Consider the following 26,137-nt stretch of genomic DNA (forward strand, 5'->3'; position numbering starts at 1 on the left):
AACCACTTTGAACAGGCAAGTCCACGGACATGGAGAGCAGAGGAGCAGTGTCTGGGGACCCCAAGAAGGAGAATGGGGACAGGCTGCTTCCTGGGGATGGGGTATCCTTTTGGGGTATGAAGAGGTTCTAGAACTACATAGTGATGAAGCTTGCCCAATGTCATGCATTTATTCTTTAAAATAGTTACTGGGTTTTTTTTTTTTTTTTTCTGTTACTTGTGTTTTAACACAATAGAGAAAGAGAGTCCCCTTTCTGGGGGGAGGGACGGAGCACCGCCTCCATCAGGGCAAGTAGCGCAGGAAGCAGAAGAGGGGCTGGACTTCAGTCTCCCCCAGCCCCTGAGTAGGGCATGCTGTGGTGCGACCATTATCAGACATCCCCAAAACGCGGTATGAGACTGCCAATGAGAGACCTCACTGTGAATTGGGAAGGGCTTCTCAGGGAAGCTTGGGTGTGAGCCGGACTCAGAGGAGAATCCCGAGTCAGGTAGCAGGTGCAGGAGGGAATTGCAGGCAGCAGGAAATCACAAGGAAAAGAGGTGGGAGGGGTAAGCTGTTGGGTGGGAGGGGTCAGGCGGTTGGGCGACAGAGGGGGTTTGGGACTTTGTCTTTGCGGGGCAGGCAAACGGATTGTAGGCTGCTGCCCTGTGGGGCAGGCCCAGGGCACGAGCAGGTTTGAATCAGAATGCCTTCTTGCAAAAAAAATGACACAGACCTTTAGCCACAGACCACACCATGCCCTCTTGCACTACACTAACCTACTTTACGCATCTGTGCCTGGATTTGAAACCACTGCATCTTGTATTCATCTCTGCTTTAGAGAAATGAATGTGCTCCCCTCCCTTTGGCCATGCAGTTCTAGGCAGAAAATAGAAAAAAGAGAGAGAGAGAGAAACATCAAAAAGACAAACTTACCACCTTGTAGATTCTGGTTTCAAAAAGAGTATAGACTGATACAGGCCCATGGAATCAGGATTCCTGTGGGTTCTGTAGGCTTTGCCTTCTGCTCTCCAAAGAAAGCGGTCCAGCTGGAGTAACTTCTGGAACGCCCAGCATCCCTGTACGAAGGCAACATGGAGAAAGAGCTCCCATCCCTAACCGGCCTGCAGCTTCCCCAGACAAGGAGCAAGTCCTGGGGTGAGGTGGGAACAGACGCTGAGCGCGAGCAAAGCAGGGCAGTGTTGATGGCAGGAGCCCCGTGGAGATTCCCCGGGAGCCCAGAAGATTGATTAATTAGCCAGAATGCTAATCGACGGAGGAGGGGGAGAAATTGAGCCACCAAGCACGTGGGAATTCTTGTGCTCCGTCTTTAATACTTCCCGCGAAGAAGCCTCCTTGAGAAAACACAGAACAGGCTTCGGGGGTGGGACACGCTGAGTCAGAGAAATGGAAGTTGTAGACCGATTTGGACAGGTCCCTTTTCAGAGGTGTGTTTTGTGGTTAAAAAGGAGAAGCTGCCCCGTGGGAACCTGCCTGCCAGGTGTTCTGGGGCCCCCTCTCGTGGACGACGCTGGTATCGCAGCTCCCGCTGTGCCTTGCCCCAAATTCTCAAGCTGCTTGTCAGAAATCCATCAGGTTTCCCTAAAGTCAGGGCTGGAAAACTAAGATTTTTCTTCAACTGATGACAGTATGGTCTACTGTCTCCTAAAATAGGGAGGCCTTTTGATTTCAGGAGTAGGTTACAGGTATAGGTGTAATCCTTTGAGACCTGTCCTTATGTCTCTAGTATCTTTCTAGAAGGATCCCTGGGGGCAGCAGGGCGGGTTGGGGGGGGACACTCACCCTTCTCAGGGTAAGTCAAGTATCATGATCTCAGAGGCTGTCAGTTCCTGGGGTTATGTCCATATGTGACGTGGTGGTGGAAGGGGTAGACTATCTTACTTTTCCGCCCAGATCTGCAAAAATCCGCATCAAAGACAAGCTTAGCTCATCCAAGGGGATGTTGTTCATAAAGCCAATTTAATGAGTGCCTCACTAAAGGTGATTTCCTGTATACGGAGGGAGGAACTCCCTCACAACTCCATCTCAGGATCAGATCGTGCCCATCTGTCCGTTTTAGCCGAGGAACGCCTCCTAGCCGAGACCCAGGCTTCCGTCTTACTCTGCCCCCTGGGAGGGAGATGCTCCTGGAGCCCCTTCTGAGAGTCATATCCCCCCCTCCCCACTCTAGAGTGAAGCACCTGCAGTAGGTAAACCTCAGTCCCCAAGATCTCGCTGCGCTTTGTGCCTTTGCTCTGTTGTATCTCTGGGACTCGACGAAGCCCGTTGCAGCAGAACCTCCTCGAGATCTAGCCATGACACCCAGCCGCCCCCACCCCCCACCCCCACCTAAAGCACCTGCCATCTCTTCCCCCCTGTTGCAGTCCAAGTCCTTGAGCGACAGTAAGAACCGCCACAAAAAGCCCAAGGACCCCAAGCCCAAGGTGAAGAAGCTCAAATACCACCAGTACATCCCGCCGGACCAGAAGGCGGAGAAGTCCCCGCCGCCCATGGACTCGGCCTACGCCCGGCTGCTCCAGCAACAGCAGCTCTTCCTGCAGCTCCAGATCCTGAGCCAGCAGCAGCAGCAGCAGCACCGGCTCGGCTACCCAGGGATTCACCAAGCTCAGCTCAAGTGAGTCGGGAGGGCCCAGGGCAGCGGGGGCGAGCGGAGGCCGGCTGGGGAGGGCTACTCTGTGTCCCAGGCATGGGGGGCCGGAACCTGGGACCCCAGCAAGTCCCCGATGGTGCCCCGTCCTCATCTGGTAGGTTTAGAATAGGGCTCTACTTAGGAACCATGCCCACCTTTTCAGGAGCAGAAGGCCGGGGGGGAAGCAAGGAAATCGAAGCCCTGCGAGGAGGTATCGCTGGGAAAAGAGAAAGGATTAGCGCTCTCAGACTGAATCGTGGACGAGAGGAGAAACTGTGTCAGGTGGCTCTGTTTCTTGGATTTGCCTGGCCCATGTGCTTTAGGAAGCAACAGACCTGAGTGACTGAGTGACAGCCAGCCCCAAAGATTGAGTCTGGGGGTCCCAACACGGCACCCCCATGGCAGTCACCTTTCAAATGGCCATTCCCTTCAACTCTAAAGTTGGGGCGGGGGTTCCTGCACCTGTGTCTGCTCAGCCTCAGGTCGTGTGGGCACTGATGCTGAGAGCTGAATACAACCATGCTTTATGGGGTACTCCTGCCTCTCAGGACACTCTCCCCTATGTCAGAGTCTCTACCGCTCCCTCCTGTCTCCCTGGAACTCATCTGGAGTGTCACTTGCCCCTTGGCTCCGAGCCTGCCCGGTTGGTGTCTTCAACCTGCCTCTCCTGCTGATTGATTTCTTGCCTGATCCTTGCAGGCCATTAGCATGTGACCTGATCTAAATGCAAGTTTCCCGGGGCGCCTGGGTGGCTCAGTGGGTGAAAGCCTCTGCCTTCGGCTCAGGTCATGATCCCCGGGTCCTGGGATCAAGCCCTGCATTGGGCTCTCTGCTCATCAGGGAGCCTGCTTCTCCCTCTCTCTCTGCCTGCCTCTCTGCCTACTTGTGATCTCTGTCTGTCAAATAAATAAATAAGATCTTTTTAAAAAATAAAATAAAATAAAATAAAAAAAGAAATGCAAGTTACCCACTAAAAGTTCTGGCCACCCAATTCCAGTGTTGGTGGGGTGGGGGGCAGCTTTCCCCACATCACCAGCCAGGCGCCCAGCAATTCCACTCAATTCTGGTACCATCTGCCTGGACAGAGAGCATCAGATCTCACAGGTGAGGGGCTCAGTCCCACAAGACTGCCCCCACCTTCCCCCACTTCAGATCCCAATCGCAAGCCTAGACGTTGTGACCTGGGCTTCTGGTGGCCTGGGCTATAGGTCAGAGGTTTCCACAATTTCCTCCCCAGGTTCCATGAATTCGCTAGAGCAGCTCCCAGAACTCAGAGAAACACTTGACTGAGTAGACCAACGGTTTATTATAAAAGGGTGTTACTTAGGAACAGCCGCATTTAAGAGATGCGCAGGGCAAGGGATGGGGAAAGGACGAGGCATTTCCCTGCCCCCCCCACCCCAAGTGTGACACTCTGGTCGTTCTCCCTGGGTTCACCAACTGGAAACCCCGAACTCCGTTCTTTGAGGTGTTAGTGGGGCTGCCTGATTGATTAAACCATTGGTCATTAGTGAACAACCCAACTTCCAGCCCGGCTCCTCTCCCGAGGGTTCCCAGGGTAGGAATGAAAGTTTCCAGCTCAAATCACAGGGCTGGTTCTCAGGCATCCAGCCCCCATCCTTAGGTGACCTTGGGGCTTTCACAAAGTCACCTCGCCTGCATGACAGACAACACCCCCGTGGCTCCCGTCACTTAGGAGACTCCGAGGATTTTAGGAACTCTGTGCCAGAAGGAAGGACAAGGACCAAATGTGTCATTTCTTATTGTAAATCATGGTGTTACACCCCCATATATCTATTTGGCTGTATTTTAAGTGCCTCTTTTTTGTTTGTTTTTCAGGGAGCCAAATGAACAGATGGTCAGAAATCCAAACTCTACTTCAACACCACTGAGCAATACCCCTTTGTCTCCTGTCAAAAACAGCTTTTCTGGACAAACTGGTGTCTCTTCTCTCAAACCTGGCCCGCTGCCATCAAACCTAGATGATCTGAAGGTATAGGATATGGTGTGGTTTCCTTCCTTCCTTCCTCCCTCCCTGTCTCCCTCCGTCCCTTCTTTCCTTCCTTCCTATCTTTCAAAAATTATATTGGTAGATTTTTTTTCAAGATTTTATTTGTAAGTCATCTCTACCCCCAACGTGGGACTCAAACTCACAACCCCAAAATTAAGAGTCACCTGTTCTACCAACGGAGCCAGCCAGGCGCCCCAACAAATGCATCAGTAGCTTCTTAACATTTCCCCCAACTGATTTCTTGAATCAGACATTGAGAGGGAGAAGATATGGGGGAGACTCAAGTCGATGACAAAATTTTAACTGCTGTGGTTGAGAACCCCTGCCCCCACTCACAAAGCAGAAGACCCCGGGACTTCCGAAAACTCAGCTCTTTCCCTGGCTATGCAGCCTCGGGTTAGTTTCTTAATTTCTCTGCCTCTTGGATCACTCATTTGCATACAGGGGTTCTTGTGAGAACCCGAAGGAATCGTATATACATGGTAGAACTTAGCGCACACAGCAGCGGTAAGATTGATGTGGGCTTCCAGAATGTTCTAAGCCAGCAGACAGCTCCATGATGAACTTCATCCAGTCTCTGGTGAAATGAGAAAAGCAAGAACCATGTAAAAGGCTTTTCATAAATCTGAGTGTGTTCAGCATACCGCGGCAGATCTTTATTCAAAGTATTTATTTCCTCCCGATGTTCCGCAACTAAAGAAAGATCCTGTTTGGTAATGATGACAGCAGTGGGCGGGAAGTTGAATGTGGCTGGTAGACTTTTGTTTCTTTGTGTTACGTAGGGGTATTGTTAAAGAAGGACGTGAATCTTGGGGAACAAGATGACATGTTGGTAACCCAGTGTCGGCTGCATAATTTGAAATAACGTACGGTTCTGTGAAATCCCCGAGTCTGAGAACGTCTCGGCCCTGAAATGTGACAGAGATGCGTTCAGTGCTGGGTGTGGGGGAGCACTTTCCTCTGGATCACAGACCTCAAGCATGTCCCTTCACTGGGATGGACCCTGGGCTCTGAGCTGAACCTAACGCCTTCCAGAACAGCGCTCACAACGGGCATGTTTATCCTTCCAGTACTTACAAAAGAACTGACGGCAATTGCGGTGCCTTCGTCTCCTCTAATGTGTGAGCACACCTGCTCCCCTCGATGCCTCATTCCGTTGTCTGTGATCCCACCTGTACACCTGCTTTCCACCCACCTGTTACTCTCTCCTCCCCCGAAGGACCTTATCACTTGTCCCCAAAAAGCCAATTTTCTATAGCTCCCCATGGTCTTCACTGGGCCAGGCTTTCTCAGTCCTTATTTGTCACCCTCCGTTCCCATTCTCAGCCTTTAGCCATTATCTGCCTTAGGGGAAAGGTGGCAGTGGGGGTTATTTCATATGAAAGAAAATTAATTCTATGGCTACCAGTGGCTGACACCTACCCATGAAATGGGTCTTGGGTTGTGATATCGAGTTCCTCTGTCCCTTCGGCTTGGAATCACGATGCTTGGGTTTCATTGAGTTTGTCCCAACGTAGCCTCCATAAGGCTGGATAAGGCAGCCAAGCTTCTGGGAATGCCCTCCAGAACAGCGGGCCACCCACCCTCCACTCCATAGGTCCTAAATCCATGACGGTATAAAATCAGCTCCCCTCACCCAGACAACAATATGCTAAACGAAGTAAGCCAGACACAAAGGGACAACTATTCTATGAATCTGCTTACACGAGGGACCTAGAGACGTTCAAAGAGACAGAAAGTCGAAGGGTGGCTGCCAGGGGCTGTGGGGAGGAGGAACGGGGAGTTAGTGTGTCATGGGTACCTAGGTTCTGCATGCAATGAGGAAAATGTTTCGGAGACAGACAGCGGTGATATTTGCACAGCAGTGCGAATTTACTAATTCCACTGAACTGTATCCTTAAAAGTGATTAAAGGATGTTTCATGCTGTACGTCTTTAACCACAGTTAATAAAAACATTTTTTTAAGATTTTATTTATTTATTTGACAGAGAGAAACACAGAGAGAGAGGGAACACAAGCAAGGGGAGGAGGGGAGAGAGAGAAGCAGGCTTCCCGCCAAGCAGGAAGCCCAATGCGGGGCTCGATCCCAGAACCCTGGGATCATGACCTGAGCTGAAGGCAGACGCTTAACAACTGAGCCACCCAGGTTCCCTGCAAAAAGACTTTTTGGCTGCTTCTGGGTGGTTCAGTTGGTGAAGCATCTGACTCATCATTTCAGCTCAGGTCTTAATCTCGGGGTTGTGAGTTCAAGCCCCACATTGGAAAAATTTTGTTTTGTTTTTAAAAAGTTGTCTAACTTACGATGGGAGCTCGGGGTCAGGTAGATCTGAAGTTGCCTTGATCTCAGACAACATCGTCCAGAGGTGATGTGCCATCTAGCAGAGTGGCTGAAGGTGGTTTCCTTGATGGGCACATGCTCAGAATGATGGGCCGGTTGGAGTCAAAATAGATCAGCGTCAGTACTAGGAAATGATGGGGTTAACAGCTGCCAGTTTTTTAGTGTAAACCATCAGTCGACCATGCTGTGTAGATCTGCTTCCATTTTTCACCCTGCAAGACAGGTTTTACATGTGAACCTAAAAATCAGGATCTCCAAGAGGCTAAATAAATAAGGCATAACTCATGATCATCCTAGATAATTTTGAGCTCAAAAATGGTACGTTGTATAGAACCAAGACACTGGGTTGGTTTGTTTGTTTAAGATTTTATTTATTTGAGAGAGAGAGAGCATGTGTGGGGGGAGACCAGAGGGAGAAGCAGACTCCCCAAGGAGCAGGGAGCCTGATGCGGGACTCGATCCCAGGACCCTGAGATCACGACCTGAGCCGAGGTCACACCCCTAACCGACTGAGCCACCCAGGTGCCCCTAGAAGAAAGATACTGTTGATAAACCTAAAGCTGGCCCAATAGCACAGGTGAGAAAAGTGGGGGAAATAGGTTAGTTCTATCAGGACTCAGGCTAACACGTAAAAGAGACTCTTTGCATTTTCTCCCCCACCTGGGGACGCCGCCCCAGTTTCGTCTGGTCATTTGACAACCTTGCCTGGTGTGTCCAGAGCCCACAAGTCAATCCAGAATGCTGACCCCTAAAAACAGACTTAAATCTCCTCTTGTAGAAGCCAAAGAACCTTTACAGCATAAGTAAGTTTGGTAAACTCATAGGACTTAGTTTCAGTTTCTCGGGTAACACTGATTTGCGTATTTTAAGTTAAAGTGGGAAGTCTGCAGTTAAATTCAGGAGACAGATGACGTTTATCCTGATGGCCTCACTTCCCTGCGTGGGCTGCACACTGTCCAGTCTGGATGGTGGTCAGTCACAAGTTCACAGTTCATGCCACAGGCACACGGTGCACTGAGATCATGCGCTAAGTGAATAAATGTCGTGCTTACCCTCCCCCGCAAAAAAGAGGCTAAATGCTGTGCAAGTGAACCAGCCTATAGATGAGAAAACTGGGGTTTGGCCTTAAGGGAGTGATTTTTTGTTTGTTTTTTCTTATTTAATTTAATTTAACTTTATTTTATTTTAAATTCCAGTCTAGTGAACATGCAGTGTTATATTAGTTTCGGGTGTACAATATGGTGATTTGACAGTTCTGTACAACACCCAGAGCTCATCACAAGTGCCCTCCTTGATCCCTATCACCTATGTCCCCCGTCCCCTCTCCCCTCTGGTGACCATTAGTTTGTTCTCTATCATTAAGAGTCTGTTCTTGGTTTCTCTCTCTTTCTCTTTTTCCTTTGCTCATTTTGTTTGTTTCTTAAGTTCCCCATAGGAGTGAAATCACATGGTCTTTGTCTTTCTCTGACTGCCTTCACTTAGCATAATTCTCTCTAGCTCCATCCATGTTGTTGCAAAATGGGAAGATTTCATTCTTTTTTACGGCTGAGTAATATTCCATGGTAATTTGGCCATTGTAAATAATGCTGCAGTAAACATAGGGGTGCCTCTATGCCTTTGAATTCCAGTTTTTATAATTTTTTTAAGTAAATATCCAGTGGTGTGATTACTGGATTGGAGAATAGTTCTATTTTTAACTGAGTGATCGCAAAGGTTTTGCTACTGTCACTTGAAATGAGGATGGAAAAGGGGAGGGACAGACAGAGAAACCTTCACTGGACTTGACCTCTAGGTGTCTGGGGAGAGGTGTCACCAGGGATTGTGACACCAGGGGCAGACATTGGGAGGGTAGAATGGGGAGCTGATCTGAAGGGATGTTGGCAGATGCATTCCATTTGGGGAAACCGAGTCAGAGGTACCACCAGGATGACCAAGGGGAAAAGTCTAGTTAGTGTCCGTGCAGTTTCCGATCTAGTTCAGCTCAACTGTGTTGTCAGCCTAGGCACAGAAATTTTGGAATCCTTTGCATAGTGGGGCAGGTTGAAGCCACAAGACAGAACAAGACAGAAGGAGAGCAGTTGGAAAGAGTGGGAAGGGAAGAAGGAGAGAAATGAAGGAAGTGGGTGATTAACCATAGTTTATAGAAAAGGAAGACACAGGAGGAATTAATGAAGGTGACCTTTAAAACAGGTCATCAGAAAGACAAGGTATCAAAAGTAGATATTCTCCCAAAAGGCTCATGTTTTGCTGACTAGGAGTAAAAGGGGAAAAGCACTCAGAAGAGTTTGGTTTTTCATTAAAAAGTTATACATGGGGGCGCCTGGGTGGTTCAGTGGGTTAAGCCTCTACCTTCAGCTCAGGTCATGATCCCAGGATCCTGGGATCGAGTCCCGCATCGGGCTCTCTGCTCAGCAGGGAGCCTGCTTCCTCCTCTCTCTCTCTGCCTGCCTCTCTGCCTGCTTGTGATCTCTGTCAAATAAATAAATAAAATCTTGAAAAAAAAAAGTTATACATGGGGGAGGGGGGCGCTCATGGGGGCGCAGTTTGTTAAGCATCTGACTGTTAGTTTCAGCTTAGGTCGCGAGATGGAGGCCTGAGTCTGGCCACGCACTCAGCTGGAAGATTCTCTCTCCCTCTGCTCTAGTCCCTCACTCCAGCTCATTCTCTCTCTCTCTCTCTCTCTCTCTCCCTCCCAAATGAATAAACCTTTTTTTCCTTTAAGTTATACATGGTAACATCATAGTATATGGTTTTTTTCTCTTTGCTAATCCAGTATATGGATTTTTTTTCTCTTGTTTCTAAGAAACCGGAGAGCCAGAGAGCACGAGAGAGAGAGAAACAGAAAATAAAGGGAAATTTAAAAACTGGAAAAATATGATGGATATTAAGAAATAGTTGTTCATGGGTTTCAGGTGTGATAATGGTCTTTTATCTTTTTTTTATTTTAATAAAAGGCACTTATCTTTTAGAGAAAGATAACTGGAATATTTACAGATCACATTATATGATTTGCTTCAAAATAATTTAAGAAATATAGTGGAAGTGATTTGGGGCATAAATGACTAAAGATGGGACAGATGGATCATTGTTGAAGCTCCAAAGTGAATGGCTTCAAGGGGTTCATTCTACTTTTTTCATTGGCGGTGAAAACACCAGGGAGTGTAGGAAAGAGATGTATACAAACCTTTGTCCCCAGCAAGCTCACACAGCGTCATACTCTGAAATGTAAGGTAAACCAAGTGCAAATATGAATTGCATTATTTAATGATATAGCTTAAAACATTCAGTGCCAGAGCAGATTCTAAAAATAAATGTAGAACTCATTAATTTTAAGTAATTCAAATTTAAAACAATAATGAGTTGCCGTTATATACTTTTTCAAACCAGCAACTCTAGGGGGCGGGGGGAATAAAAAAGATAAGACAGTGCCAGAAAGATGAAGAGGGGGCTGGTATATTTACCAGTTGCAGTAGTGTGACTTGTAATCCTTTTATATTGTAATATATTGTAATCCTCAAATACCTTTTAAATGATTATAAAGTGATTATTTACTGTCGAAAGAGAATAGTGTAGGGAGAAGTAAAGAGTATTTTAAAACATAATTGACCCAGAGATAGCATTGCAGATTATATTTCCCTATAAATTTAAAATACAGGTGGATGTGTTTTCTTTTAAAAATTATTGTTGAAAAAAATTTAAAAATTATTGCTCTAGGGTAGTCCTGTGAACATAAATTTCTGGCATGCTTTTTTGTTTAATATATCATAAGCACTTTTCATAATTTGCAATATTCAATACAATTTTTATTTTTTTAAGGTTTTATTTATTCATTTATTTACTTTTTTTGTCAGAGAGAGACTGAGCACAAGCAGGGGGAGCAGCAGGCAGAGGGAGAAGCAGGCTCCCCGCTGAGCAGGGAGCCCTATGCGGGACTCCATCCCGGGACCCCAGGATCATGACCTGAGCTGAAGGCAGACACTTAAAACAACTGAACCATGCAGGCATCCTGGAATTTTTATTTTTCATAGCATATCATTCTACCACCTAGTTAACAGTCCTCTGTCGGACACTTAACTTGGTTTCCAATTTTGCTATTAAAAATATAATTTGTGGGGTGCCTGGGTGGCTCAGTGGGTTAAAGCCTCTGCCTTCAGCTCAGGTCATGATCCCGGGGTCCTGGGATCGAGCCCCACATCGGGCTCTCTGCTCGGTAGGGAGCCTGCTTCCTCCACTCTCTCTGCCTGCCTCTCTGCCTACTTGTGATCTCTCTCTGTCAAATAAACAAAATCTTAAAATATATATATATATGTATATATATATATATATATATATATATATATATATATAATTTGTACATAAATTTGTTTTAATGTATCCAATTACTGCTCCAGGCTAAATTCCTGGGAGTAGAATTCCTGAACCGAAACATATTAACATATTTTAAAGTTCTTGCCAGGGGCACCTGGATGGCTCAGTCATTAGAGCGTCTGACTCTTGACCTCAGGTATTGATCTCAGGGTCATGAGTACAACCCCTGTGTTGAACACGGAGCCTACTTTAAAAAAAGGAAGAAGAAGAAGAAAAAAAAAACTAAAGTTCTTGCCAAAGAATACATATTGTAAAAATTTCTGTCCTGAACGTCTATGCCGGTCTAGTTGCCAGAAGCAGTGGGCTGAGGCGTTTATCTGTCATGACTCTACACACTGGATCCCCTGGGGCTCTGGGTAAAATACAGGTTCTGATACAGTAGGTGTGGGGAGGGGTCCCGAGTGTCTACATTCCTAACATGCACCCAGATGTCCTTGGAGCCGGTGGTCTAAGGACCACACTTGGAATAGCAAGGTATTAAGGAAATTTTTTTTTTAAAGATCTTATTTATTTATTTGACAGAGAGACCACAAGTAGGTAGAGAGGCAGGCGGCAGGGGCGGGGGGGTGGTACCCAGGCTCCCTGCTGAGCAGAGAGGCTGATGCGGGGCTCGATCCCAGGACCCTGAGATCATGACCTGAGGCAGAGTTTTAACCCACTGAGCCACCCAGGCACCCCTTAAGGAACTTTCTTTAAAAACATTCTTATTGGCTTATTTTTGCCGCTTCTTCCCTAACAAAGTATTCTTAATTCCTTTGCCAATTTCATGAGTGCAAAAATATGTCCATAATTGTTTTATTTGGGTTACAAATGCTGGTACATGTCCATTATTGGCCATTTTTTATTTTTTTAATCTTTTAAAAAATACTTTATTTATTTATTTGACAGAGAGAGCACGTACAAGCAGAGGGAGCAACAGAGGGAGAGGAAGAAGCGGGCTCCCCTGCTGAGCAGGGAGCCCAGTGAGGCACTCGACCCCAGGACCTTGGGATCATGACCTGAGCCAAAGACAGATGCTTTACTGACTGAGTTAACCAGGTGCCCACAAAAGATACATTTTTTTTTAATGGCCAATAAAAGGGGCTCCTGGGTGTCTTAGTTGGTGAAGTGTCTGCCTTTGGCTCAGGTCATGACCCAGGGGTCCTAGGATCGAGTCCCATATAGAGATCCCTGCTCAGCGGGAAGCCTGCTTCTCTGTCTCCCCTTGCTCCTCTCCCCTGCTTGGGCTCTCTCTCTCCCTCTTGTTCTCGCTCTCTCCCAAATAAATAAATTTTTAAAAATACATCTTTTGTTTCTGACAAGTTGACCACACCCATTACCCATTTTGAGGTGTTGGTTTATATTGGGGGTTTGTTAAAGCAACCTTGGTACATCGAGCTTACTAACACTTTATTACTTGTCCTGTGATTATTTCTGTCTGACACTGCTATCTGCATTTGCATTTTCTTTTTGGTGTTTTTGACTTAGAGGGATTTTTTTATTTTTGTCTTATTTTTAGGATAGCTTTCTTTGCTTTTGGGCTCAAAAGATCCTTCCGTACAGAATATCAGAAGGCTGTCTCCCTATACGTTCTTCTAGCTGTTTTATGGAATTATTGACACTTGGATATTTAATGTTTCCTGTTTCAGTTATGAAAGTAATATCTTCTGTGACGTATTTAGGGTGTTAGAGATAAGGAGAACCATTGTTAACATTTTAGTCTATCTTTATCCACATATTTTCATCTGCAAGCATACATTTAAATATATACACACATATAAACTTATATAATTCTTAGGAAAATAGAATCAAGCAATTTAAGCTATTTTTCATCTAAAAATATACCATAAACAGGGGTGCCTGGGTGGCTCAGTTAATGTTTGACTTCCACTCAGGTCATGATCTCAAGGTCCTGGGATCAAGTCCCGCATCCAGTTCCCTGCTCAGCGGGCAATCTGCTTCCCCTTCCCCCTTTGTCCCTTCCCCTGCTGGTGCTCCCTCTCTCTCTCTTTCTCTCTCTCCCAACTAAATTTTAAAAATCAAGAAAAAGTAATATACCATCAGCAATTATTCATTCTCGTATGTAACATCAGGGTACATGGATTCTGGTATTCCATCATTCATAGGCACTACCATTAATTTAGTTTTAATATAGTACAGCTATTTTTAGATAGCTGTAGCTCATCATTTATGAATATTATAAAAAATGCAGGGATGAAATTATCACACGTGAATCAACATCATAATGGCAAACGCTTACACCCCACTAACCATTTGCAAGACTATTCCAAGCACTTTACAACTGTTGAGCTGTTTCGGGCCTCACAAAAACGTATCAGGTCGGTATGACCGTCTCCATTTTACAGAAGGGGAACCGAGGCACAGAGTGGTCTCTGCACCGGAAAGAGGCAAGGTCAGGATTTGAACTGAGGGACTCCCTGCATTACATTCTTTCTCAGTATATGACTATCATCTAGCCTGTTATTAAAATTAAGACGTAAAGTGGGGTGCCTGGGTGGCTCAGTCGGTTGAACATCTGACTCTTGGTTTTAGCTCAGGTCATGATCTTGGGGTGGTCGGATCAAGCTCTGTGTCCCACTCCGTGCTCATTGGGAGAATATGCCTAAAATTCTCTCTCTCCTTCTCTCTCTCTGCCCCTCCCCTGGTTCAGCCTAGCTCGCTCGCTCTCTCAAATATATCTTAAAACAAAACAAACAAACAAACAAACGAACAAAAACAGGACCTAAGTGTTAATGTAGAACCATGGTTCTCAAAACTGGGTCCCGGGACCAGTGGCACCAACATTCCCTGGGAACCCGTTAAAAATGCACATGGCCCGTTTCCTGCACCTGCTCAAGTTGGAGAACAGAGGACAGAGAGAGCCTGGTAGGGTGAGCAGTGGCCTCAGAGCAGAAGACCCAGTGTGCTTTGGGATGATGGGTTGCCAGCTGATAGCTAAACCCCGGCAGACATCAGTCTTGTCATCTACAGAATGGGGCGAGGACCGGAGCCGGGGTTGGAAGCCGGTAGAGTAGGCGACCTCTGTGTTCATGTGGTTTCAAGTGGGCTGTCCCTTTGTAGGATTCCGGGATCGTGCAGGGGAAGCACGGTACAGAAAAGCATGGTGCAAAACCCTATTGAGCCCCGGGGAAGGGGAGGGAATTGTAAGCGAGTGATAGAAAAGCGGACGTTGTGCAGTTCCACTGGTGATGTTTTAGAGCAAATGTAACAATATTTTTTAAGATTTGTCCTTAAACAGCCACTAACTGCGCCCTGGTTTTTGTAGGTCTCAGAATTGAGACAGCAGCTCCGAATCCGGGGTCTGCCCGTGTCAGGCACCAAGACGGCCCTCATGGACCGGCTGCGGCCCTTCCAGGACTGTGCGGGGAACCCCGTGGCCAACTTCGGGGACATCACGACCGTCACCTTTCCCGTGACGCCCAGCGGCGCGCTGCCCGGCTACCAGTCGTCCCCGTCCGCCGGCGCCCTGTCCAACGGCTTCTACCACTTCGGCAGCACCAGCTCCAGCCCCCCGATCTCGCCTGCCTCGTCCGACCTGTCCGGGGCGGGGTCCCTGCCCGACACCTTCAACGACGCGTCCCCATCCCTCTGCCTGCACCCGTCGCCGGTGCACGCGTGCGCCGAGGAGAGCCTGCTGGGCGGCCTGGGCGGGGGCTCGCTGGCGCCCGAGCCGGACGGGCGGGACTCGGAGAAGGACAAGATGCTGGTGGAGAAGCAGAAGGTCATCAACGAGCTCACCTGGAAGCTGCAGCAGGAGCAGCGCCACGTGGAGGAGCTCCGGATGCAGTTGCAGAAGCACAAGAGGGCCGGCGGCCCCGAGAAGCCGCCGCCCTTCCTGTCCGTCCCCATCAAGCAGGAGGACGCCGTGCCCAGCTGCCCCTTCGCGCCGCAGCAGAGACCCGGGAAGAGGCAAGGCCAGGGGGCCGAGGGCCAAGCGCAGGCGGGTGAAGCGGCCGGGCGCCGGCCCCTGGGGCCTGCTCCCTGCACCGAGGCCTCGGGCCACAGCGACGCGCTGCCTTCCACGTTCCTGAGCCCCCAGTGCTCCCCGCAGCACTCGCCGCTGGGTGCTGTCAAAAGCCCGCAGCACATCAGTTTGCCCCCATCACCCAACAACCATTACTTCCTGCCCGCCTCCTCGGGCGCCCCGGGGGAAGGGCACAGGATCTCCTCACCTGTCAGCCAGGTGTGCGCTGCACAGGTAAGAGCTCCTGCCCCCAGGCCCCCCCCCCCCAGCCAGCACCCAGCTTCCTGCAAGTGTGTGTGGGGGGGGGTGGCCTGGCAAAGGATGAAGAGCTGACATTGGGAGTTTTAATGGGCAGGGTTTACCAGAAGCCCAAAGCAGCCTCTGGTCTTGGCAGTAGGCGGGACTCTCTTCTCCTAGGTGGAGGTTGGAAAAATTGTCTTGTAAAAGGCTAGAAAATGAACATGTTGCCTTTGTGGGCCCTGGGGGCCTGAGTCTGGCAACTCAATAGGACCCTTGTATCATGAACACAGACAGCCATTACTTGTAAAGGAATGCACATGGCTGGGCTCCAATAAAACTTTATTGATAAAAACAGGCAGTGGGCCAGATTGCCATCCCCTGTTGTTAGGACTCCTCAGCGTAAAGCCTTACCAGAGGCCAAACCAAGAGCGCCAACAGAAAGTTACTATTATCTCCATTAATGGTGTGCCGAGTGCAAATATTTACCAAGCACCTACAATGTGCCAGGCACTAACCAAACAAAAGTCCCTCTTCTCATGGGAAGATAGACAGTAAATAAAATAAACATGTAAAATGTATAATGTATTAGAAGATGGTAGATCTTTTTTTTTTTTTTAAGATTTTATTTTTTAGAGAGAGAGAGAGCACGAGCAGGGGGGAGAGGGAGAAGCAGGTTCCCCACAGAGCAGAGAGCCCCGTGTGGGGCTCGATCCCAGGACCTCAGGGCCCCAGGATCATGACCTGAGCCAAAGGCAGATGCTTAACCCGCTGAGCCACGCAGGCACGCCTAGAGGATGATAGATGTTATGGAGAAAAGGCAGGGAGGGGTGGTGATGGAACATTTCAGATTTGTGACTTTAAGTCAAAGGTCTGGGGCCATTTCTGCCAATTTTTGGAGGCAGTAAGGGAGAGCGCCTGGTGAATATTTGGGGGGAAGGCATTGCAGGCAAAGGAAGGACAACAAGGGCAAGGGCCCTGAGGTGGGAGTCGTGGGTGGGATGTTCAGGGACCAGAAAGGAGGCCAGGGTGGCTGGAGCTGAATGAGAGGCGTTGTAGGGACGGCTTACAGGAGTAACTAGTACAAAGACTGGACCCAGGGGATCATCAGAGACTTCCCTTGTCCTCGAAGCTAAAAAATCATTAGGAAAGTCTACCTAAAGCTCTCTGAGAAAGAAAATTTCGTCATCAAAAGTTCTCAAATCTACCTCATGAGGAAGGAAATGGGAAGAAAATCCACAGGATTGGATCCTGCCACGTGACCAGTATGGAGAGGCCTGCCTCTGAGTAATCTCCTTAATTGTCACAACCCTATGAGCTCCAGTTCTCTATTCTTGACTTAACCACGGAAGAAATGAAGCTCGAGGAGGTTAACCCAGGAGCCCAGGGTCACAGGAAGCCAGGGTTTTCTGATGCTAAAGGGCGTGCCCTTTTCCCACTGAATGTTCTCTGGCCTGCGGCCTTGGACAAGGGGAACCTGTTTCTACAGCCTCAGACAGCACATTCAAGTGAATGACTCCCACTTCTGAGTGGGCAACCCTGGGGGGGACTGGGACGTCCCAAGGGTTATCATCCCTGTTGATGAAGTTTACTTCATCATCATTACGGTGTCCTAGGCAACAAAGGTAAAAATAGTTCTGGAAACACAGCTCGGGACCCTAAGACCATTTCAACGATGTGGGTACTCATGAAGACCTAGCATTTGTGCAGTGGTTCACAGCTTACAGAGCACTCCTTGGGGACATGAACAATTCCAAGTTAAAAAGATAAAGAGCGATGTAGAGTAACATGCCTGATGGACGCTTCTGGCGTCATATGCAGCACGAAATGTTGGGGAAGGCGGGGGAAGCACATTGGTCATGAAGAGCTAGGAAGGTCCAGGAAGGTCTTTTGGAGGGGATGGGGAGGGCAGGAAGGTTTTTGCAGAAGGGTGGGACTCAATGAGAAGGGCAGTGTTAACGAACGAGAGTCGGGAAAAGAACATTCCATGTGGGAAAAGAACATTCCATGTGGGAAAAGATAGGGAGGTCCAATGTGCAAGGCATGCAGAGGGAGGTTTGGGGAGGGATGAATAGAATTCACACTCTTAAAGGAAATGGTACCCAGCCTGGAGCATCTAGAACACTGGTTACAGGTGCAGACACTATGCTGTGGTTGCACAGGAGCCATGGAAGGCTTTTGAGCAATGGATGATGCATATGAATCCAGATTGGAGACTGGTCATGGGATCTAGGGAGAGTTGAAAACGTAAGATACCAGGGAAGGGGCCAGGAGTCTCAGCAAAAGCTCTCAAGTGGGTTAGCAGAGGCCGCCTCATTGGCTGTTTCTTCCTTCCAGAACTCAGGGGCGCACGAGAGCCAGCCTGCGAGCTTCTCTCCCCAGCCCTCCAGCCTCCACCCCCCTTTCTCTGGAGCCCAGGCAGACAGCAGTCATGGTGCTGGGGGCACCCCTCGTCCCAAAAGCCCAGGGGTCCAGCAAAAGGTAGGCACCTGGAGAAGGGTTTACAGTCTGCCTCTTTCCCTCTTCTGTGGTCTTGTCCTCCAAATGAGGGGGTCCAAAGGCAGAAATAAATGACATCTTAGGTCAAAACAAATTCACTAGAAACAGATTGACATGGATGTACCGATGGAAGTTAAGGTGTTCCGAGGAGCCGTTGCTGGGGGTCATCCTGGGAATCTCAAGGATGAACATGAATGTGGTCTGTTTGTGAAAATGACACAGCAAACGCACCAGTTTCCGTGGAGTCGAAGATTGGAATAGAGGCATGTGGGAAAATAATGCGCGGGAAAGAGGAAGGTATGCGGAGATGTGGAAAGGTAGAGAAAGGTGCAGGGAGTTCGAGTCCCGGTGCAGACTCTCGGGGGAAAAAGGAGGAGGTCGTACATCGCAGCAGGTGGAAATCACGGGTGGGTGCCCTAAAAGGGCCCAGGCACTTCATAAAGCACTCACCCATACACGAGGCTGGTTCCTGAAGATATAGCCCGGCAACGGCTCCCCCTCTCTGCAGATGCACTTGGTTAGGAATGAAATGCTCTGGGGGAGTAAGTACTCTGGGAATTCCTGGGGTGATGGACTTTTTCCTATCGGACTGGAGTCTTACTTTATTTGCTTTTCTCCTAACCGAAGAGGGTTCATCCTGGAGGGGGAAAGGAGTCTGTAAGTTTCCCATCCTAACGTGCCTCTGGGTACGCCCACGATGCGCCCATGCTATGTGCCTTTGTCAGTAGAAGACCCATGATGTGTACCATTGTCTGTATATCGAGGTTGTTTTCTAAACCCTAGCTCTCTTTTGTTCCCCCTCCAATCAGTTGTTCCAGGTTCGAGCCTGGAGTTTATAAAACAGAAGCCGTACCGTCTGTGACCCCACGAGTTGACTCTCTTTCTCTGCACTGTACCCCCACAGATGACTGGTTTACACTCTTCTTCTGAGAAGACGGGGCCAAAGTTCTCCATTCCATCCCCAACGTTTTCCAAGTCCACTTCAACCGTTCCAGAGATAACCCAGCCTCCGTCCTATGAAGATGCCGTCAAGCAGGTAACTTTGGAAGATTTGTTTTCTGGAGGGAAACAGGTTGCCTAAACGGACCTTGTTTTTCATTATTCACCTCTGTGTAGTTCGTAGATGGCGACACTGTGTGCGTTGGGGGCCCCTCGGTGAGAATGGGCCGCTGCAGAAAGGTGCCGGGTATGCATAGCAGGTGTGTGAGGCAGGCAGAGAAGACTGGGCTCTCTCGATCTCTGTCAAATAAATAAACAAAATCTTAAAAAAAAAAAAAAAAAGAAGAAGAAGAAGAAGAAGAAGCAGAAGCAGCCTTGCTCTTGGGGTGGAGGCCCCCCTGCTGAGCTCACTCTGAAGGGCTCTCCTGGGGTGCACTCTGCCTTCTCCCCTTCTCCTGTGCTGGATTGTTTCCTCCAGGAGTTTCCCCATCTGAGATGAACACTGGGCTTTAATCGCGCGGTCAGCAAGTTCAAGTCCTGTTCACAGCGGCATTATTCCCAAACTGTGGGAGCAACCCGGGGGGCGTCCGTGGATGAATGGTTAGCCCAACTGTGGTGAATACATCCAATTAATCCTACTCAGTCTTTTTAAAAATATTTTATTATGTGAGAGAGAGAGGGCACAAGTGGGAAGAGGGGCAGAGGGAGAAGCAGACTCTCCACTAAGAGGGGAGCCCCAACTAGGGGCTTGATCCTGGGACCCCAGGATCAGGACCTGAACTGAAGGCAGACGCTTAACCCACTGAGCCACCCAGGCGCCCCCAATACTAGTCAGTCTTAACAAGGAAAGCGATTCTGACACATGGGGGAGACGGGATATTACAGAGTGAAGTAAACCAGTAATAAGAGGAAATACACTGAGTGACCCCACTTCTCCAAGGTCTCTAGAGTCGCCCGATTCATGGGAACAGAAAGCAGAATGGTAATCACCAGGGGCTGGGAGCTCACGTTTCGTGGGGACAGCATTGCCATTGGGGAAGATGAGAAAGTCCCGGAGACAGATGGTAGGGACGGGCACAGGATGTGAACATAGCGTACTTAATGTTACCACACCGTGTGCTTAAAGATGACAAAGACGGTAGATTCTATGTTGTGTTTTATCAAAATTAAGGGGGAAAAAACCCGCCTTAACCAAACCTAGCTTGCAAAGTCCGTCATGCTGCTTCTGACGCACTCCCGCGGAAGAGGGGGCCAACCTTCTCACTTCTCTGTTCCCCTCTCCTTAATTGGCAACAGCAGATGACTCGGAGCCAGCAGATGGATGAGCTCCTGGACGTCCTCATTGAAAGTGGAGGTAAGACCGCCTGTGTCTTGCCCTTGGGGAGGGTCGGCACCTGCTCGTGCTCTGGGACCAACGTCAGGTGCTCGCTGGAAGTCAGACCCAAAAACCAAGAGGGGGTCAAGCGTCACTTCATATGAGCTCGCCGTCCACATTGGAGCAGATGAAAGAAGGCCCAGTGGGGGATTCCTCCCTGACCTTGTCCCTCTGTCCTCCGAGCTGGACCACCAATCATTTTACCAGTTTGCATCCTCATTGTGGTCTATTTGCCTAAGTTTTTTCCCCTTGCTGTTCCATTTCTCTTTGCCTTTCTAATCCCAAACTCCCTATCCTCTTAATAATAATAATAAGAGGAGAACAGACAAAGCAAGTTTTGTGCTACCTACTCAAAATGAAATTCAATTACTGACCTCCCGCTGGATGGTCCGTTCACGCTTAGATGTCATTCCAGCTTGTGACCATAAAAGAAAAAAAAAAAAAGAAAGAAAAGAAAAGATAAAGATCGACATGTTGTTTTTGCCTCCTTTTTAGTCATTCATTTATTTTTTCAAAATTACATGATATGTGACCAGAATCTGAAACCACATAGATGAATAAGGTCGTGTAAGGAGAACATGTAGATGGGGAAAAAAAAAAAAAAAACCTCAGGTCTGAGCCTCTCGATAACAACCTTGAAAGTTCGGAGAAGGCGGGGCCCGGCATTGTACTGGGCTCTCAGTACTGCTCCGACCAAGTCCAACCTTTGTGGAGCCTGTGAGTCAGGGAAGGCAGAACGCACAGCAGGCAAGCAAACTGGCAGTTCCTCCCTCATAGCAAGAGGAAGAAGGAAAAGATGGGCTGATGTATCTTCATATGGATAAGAGGAGAGGGTGATATCAGACATCCTTATATGTATTTTTTTAAAAAATAAGAGAGCAAGCAGGGAGAGGAACAGAGGGGTAGGGAGAGGGACAAGCAGACTCCCTGTGGAAGGCAGAGCCCAACACGGGCCCCATCTCACAACCCTGAGATCAGGACCTGAGCTGAAACCAAGAGTGGGACTCCCAACTGACTGAGCCACCCAGACACCCCAAGACACCTTTCTATTTTTAATGGATTGTACGGCCAGGTCGGTGAAGGTAAGGGCATAGGAGGGGAGCATAGGAGATTTGAGGACAGAAACATCATTTGAGGACAGTTATAAATCAATCACGGATGAATTTTCTGGAGAAACACAGGACGCTACGTTATATTAAGTGCAATTGGTAGGTCTGTTGTCATACATCTAAAGTGAGACCAGTCAGCTCCATTGTGTCATGTTTCTTTTGGAACTAAGATTCATCCAGGTGTGGGTTTTAAGTTTGTTTTTTTTTTTTTTTAAGATTTTACTTATTTGGAGGAGGGGGAGGGAACATGAGCAGGGAGAGAGGCAGATGGAGAAGGAGAAGTAGGCTCCTTGCTGAGCAGGGAGCCCAATGCAGGACTCAGTTCTAGGACCCTGAGAACATGACCTGAGCTGAAGGCAGAAGCTTAACCATATGAGCCACCCAGGTGTCCCTAGGTGTGGGGTTTTGCCAAGGGAGTATGATACAAGGAGAAAAGAGCCAGGGGATAGAGAATATTTATAAGACAGCGGCTATAATGATGGAGCAGAGAATATTGTCCAGAGGCAGGGGGACTGATGGCTGGAGAATGAAGTAGAGTCAGTAGGTTGGAGTGGCCCCAGGTGGATAAGAAACTGCTGTCGTGGGGTGCTTCATATATGAACTAGAGGGATGGGAGGGAAGGACAGAGAGCGAGAGATCGTGCCTGAGATTAAGCTTTCAGGGGGATGTAGTATTTGGGGATGACAGAGTCCAAGGTGTACAACAGAGTGGGAATGGAGGAACCCATTGAGGTTGGGGGGGGTAGGATGTCAAGGCACTAGAGGCCAGTGGACAGTCAAGTCACTTCCCAGGATGCTGAAGTCATCCTGGAGTAGTTTTCATTGGATGCAGGAGAGAGACCAGGAGATGCAGGTTGAGCGGGGAGAGCAGAGTGACCCTCAGAACCACTGAGGAGCTATCAGGAGGAGGCAGGCCGACAATCGGAAAGTGACATGGCATGGCACCCAGTGACTGACTCCTCTTCTGGCTCTGAAGTCAATGAGCCCCGCCTGTGGGTGGGAGGAGGATGTAGTGTCCTCGGGGGACAGCCAGGTGTCAGTGAAGGAGCGGGTGAAGGAACCTGCTTTGCGAGGTTGCTGGATCAGAGTGGAAGTTCCAGAAAAAAGGGCTTGGGGAGAGACCAGGAAGAACTGGGCACAGGTAGGGCACTTTAGGGATGAGACTGGATGACAGCCGGAGACACATGTCCATCTCGCGTCTAAGCGTGACTCCTTCCTCCCAAAGATCCCTATTGCGGAACCTGAAATGGTTTAACGGTTCCCATCGTGTTTTGCCAACAGAAATGCCAGCTGATGCTAGAGACGATCATTCGTGTCTTCAAAAAGTCCCCAAGATACCCGGGTCTTCCCGAAGCCCCCCAGCTGCCCTGCCCAAACCCTCCTCTTCGGGGGGCCACCTCTCCTTCGATCACTACGGCGCCGACGGCGATGAGCACCTTGAAGTCTTACTAAACTCCCAGAGCCCCTTAGGGAAGGTGGGCGATGTCGCCCTGTTGAAAATCGGGAGCGAAGAGCCTCCTTTCGATGGGATAATGGATGGATTCTCTGGGAAGGCTGCAGAAGACCTGTTCAGCACCCATGAGATCTTGCCAGGCCCCCTGTCCCCGATGCAGACTCAGTTCTCCCCCTCCTCCGTGGACAGCAGTGGGCTACAGCTAAGCTTCACCGAGTCTCCTTGGGAGACCATGGAGTGGCTGGACCTCACGCCACCAAGCTCCACGCCAAGCTTTAGCTCCCTCGGCACAGGCGGCCCCAGCATCTTCAACATTGATTTCCTGGATGTCACGGATCTCAATCTGAATTCCCCCATGGACCTCCACTTACAGCAGTGGTAGACTGCCTGGGCAGAGACGCTAAGGGAGGCCAGTGGGAATTTCACAGGGGGAAAAACATGCAATCCCCAATGCACTCCTATCGTCCAAAAAGAGGAGGAGGAAGGAATTGCAAAGAAACAGTGGAGACGTCTGTGACCAGCAACGAGAGCAAATTGCAGTCAGTTACTCTCAATGATTTCAGCAATGCATTCAGAGATGTGCTTTCTCAGATCAGAAATGCCAAAAAGAAAAAAAAAAAAAAACTTTCACTGCCTTTTCGAATACCAATGTTTTTGTAGCCCATGATTTTTCTCAGGCATTGTCCGCGCATAGTCTCACATCGTGGAAGCCTCTCTCATGGGTTTATTAGACACAGTGCGGAACGGAAGTGGGGCTCTTCTGAGATACAGGGACTGTAGTATAACCATCGGCGTTTCTGGAGAGTAGACCCATGGTGGAGGCTGCTTCCCAGCCTCCCTCCCTGTCTTTAAACAGAAGTCAGTCCCCTCTTAGGTTCTCGAGGTAGGAGAGAGGAACAGAACCCATCCATTCCCAGGGAAAGAGAATCAACTCGGCCTCAAAGCTGCCCCCTTGAGGTGGTTTCAGTCCAGGAACCCGGGACTGTTTGGTCATGGCTAACGAACCCACATTTGGTCCACAGAACCCCACTGAGAATTTCCCTCTTGGTCATCCAGGCACCAGGTCACTCCTGCTGTCTCCGTGGTCATAAACACCATGAAACAGCCGAGAACCTTAAAGCAAACAAAACCCCAAACCTCTTGCCATGGAAGGTTCCCTGACACAACCCCCTTTAGCTTCAAGGACTGGAGGTGACCCCAGGAGCAATTGGGAAGGCTATCTCTAGCTTCAGGAAGCTGTACCAGGGATCATTCAGACAGTGCTAGAAACCCTTGTTTCATATGTCATGAGAATAAAGACCAGGGGTTCCTACAACAGGTTGATGATTTATGGAGGTCCAGCTATTTTGGGGACTTGGGGGTCCACCTCCATTTTTATTTCTCCCACTTTTCCTTCAAAATCTCAATCTTTTCTTGCTCCTCTTTTGAAACGTTCTTTTCTGCCCCAACATCCAGAGGACTCCTTAGCTCTAAAACGCTGCCATATTCCTAATAAAGCCATATTTTAAAAAGACCAAACTCCAGGTTCTCCCAGAGAATGCATTTTCCGTATAGCATCATTTTCTGGGGAAAAAAAAAAAAGCCAAAAGAATGTCCTTGGAGGGGGAAAAATACAAACAAACTGGCGACATGGCCCATCACCCCCAAACCTTGTTCCGCTCTCATTCTCTATAGCAATCAGTGATTTGAGTGGTTTGGGGGAAATTAGAAATCATTACGTTGTAAAGATAGATCTGAATGATATTTGCGAGGAGAGAGGATGGCAGGTCTGGGCCGGTGAAAAGAAACACAGTTGCACATGGAAAAAGGAGGGAAAGAAGAAAAATAATGGTCTCCTGTGCCTCCCTCGTTACCCCGTGCTTTCGCTGGGAGTTGAAACACTCGAAGGGCAGGACGGTCTCTCTCACGTTCACTGTGGCTCCACCGTTTCGTTCGTGCATGCCGTAGAGAGTAGCTATTGCTGGTTGGTTGGTTGGTTTGTTCTTGTGTTGTTTAATTTAAATCACTTAAGGCACTGTTTTCTTCTTTTGTTTAAAAAAAAAAGAAAAAAAAAAGAAATATTCACTGTGCACTTACGGAGAAGATAACCAAAAACATTGTGATTCTAGAAGTTCTCTTTTTGATAAACCAAAGATTTTAGAAGTCATTCCATTGTTAGCCTGTAAACATGTGTGAACACAGAGTGTTTTGGGGGACCGCTACTCTGAAGCGCTGGCAGATCTAAGGTGGGGGGTAGGGGTGCGTATGTGCGTAGACATATGCGTGTCTGTATCCATGCCATGTGTCTGTGTCTCTACACGATGTTACATGTACGCAGTGTTCCAGAGCATTCTCTACCCAAAGCCCTTAAGTCCCAGCTTGATGTGAAATGATACTTGGCCTTTCTTACTATGAGTTCCTGATTCATCAACAGACCCCACATTGCCTCTCTGTGTCTGACTGACGGCTCGAGCCCCAGGACTCACGACCACTTGCTCACCATGGCCGTGCTCATCTTGACAAGGACTATGGACGTGAAGAGACACAACAGCTTCACCCTGAGCTGCCGGGAACGGTGAACACCGTCTCTCGTTGAAAAGCATCAGAGGGACACGAAGACCGTTCTGACATTCCTTGATCAGCACCCTGCTTTGAAAGATCCACGCCGTCCTTTTTCTTTTTTTTCCTTTCTTTTTTTTTTTTTTTTCCATTTTCTCTTATGTCAGTCATCAGAACCAGGAGCTGAGAAGGAAGCATTACCCGTCTTGCCTGGGAAGGAGAAAACTCTTACTAACACATTCCTCACTTTTGTTGGTCCCGAAGATGTTGACATTTTATTAGGATCTGGACAAAGCTTGCCAGTCAGTACCTTTTTCGTGTGCCATGTTGTACGACTTTATGTTATTTTTGCGCCCTTGCCGCCTTTGGAAAACAAACTCGCAGGGTCCCCTACTCAGGCTATTTCCAGCAGAAGGACTGGCCTTGGTTGGGAGGCCGCTGTGCTTTGTTAAGATGGTGCACTTGTCTGGAGACCCCGGTAGGATGTTACCAGCACGGCACACGCATCACAGAGCAGACCCCTGGATTTCTGGTCTCAGCCCCCTCCCACAGGCCCCACACACCGATTCCCTCTCTCTCTCCATCCGTCAGATGCGGCACTTACGGTATAAAACTAGGGATACCTGGAAGAAACTCGGAGAAGTCGGCTGCACCGAGTGAATCAGACCAGGCTGATTC

At 48.5% G+C, this 26,137-nt stretch overlaps 1 protein-coding gene across 2 annotated transcripts in view; it reads left to right on the forward strand.

Annotated features, from left to right (window-relative positions):
• The window catches only part of MYOCD (myocardin), a 94,871-nt gene extending 69,982 nt beyond the window's left edge, over nt 1-24,889 (forward strand). For both annotated transcript variants that reach the window (XM_044249129.1, XM_044249130.1), the window contains 7 exons: nt 2,364-2,614; nt 4,469-4,622; nt 14,612-15,544; nt 17,885-18,028; nt 18,951-19,082; nt 20,282-20,339; nt 22,750-24,889. In XM_044249129.1, coding sequence (XP_044105064.1) covers nt 2,364-2,614; nt 4,469-4,622; nt 14,612-15,544; nt 17,885-18,028; nt 18,951-19,082; nt 20,282-20,339; nt 22,750-23,303 — 2,226 coding nt within the window. In that variant the 3' untranslated portion in view covers nt 23,304-24,889. The remainder of the gene's footprint in view (nt 1-2,363; nt 2,615-4,468; nt 4,623-14,611; nt 15,545-17,884; nt 18,029-18,950; nt 19,083-20,281; nt 20,340-22,749) is intronic.
• Nucleotides 24,890-26,137: the final 1,248 nt, after the last annotated feature.

This window comes from Neovison vison, chromosome 5 (assembly GCF_020171115.1).
Source record: "Neovison vison isolate M4711 chromosome 5, ASM_NN_V1, whole genome shotgun sequence".
Taxonomy (NCBI): Eukaryota; Metazoa; Chordata; class Mammalia; order Carnivora; family Mustelidae; genus Neogale; species Neogale vison.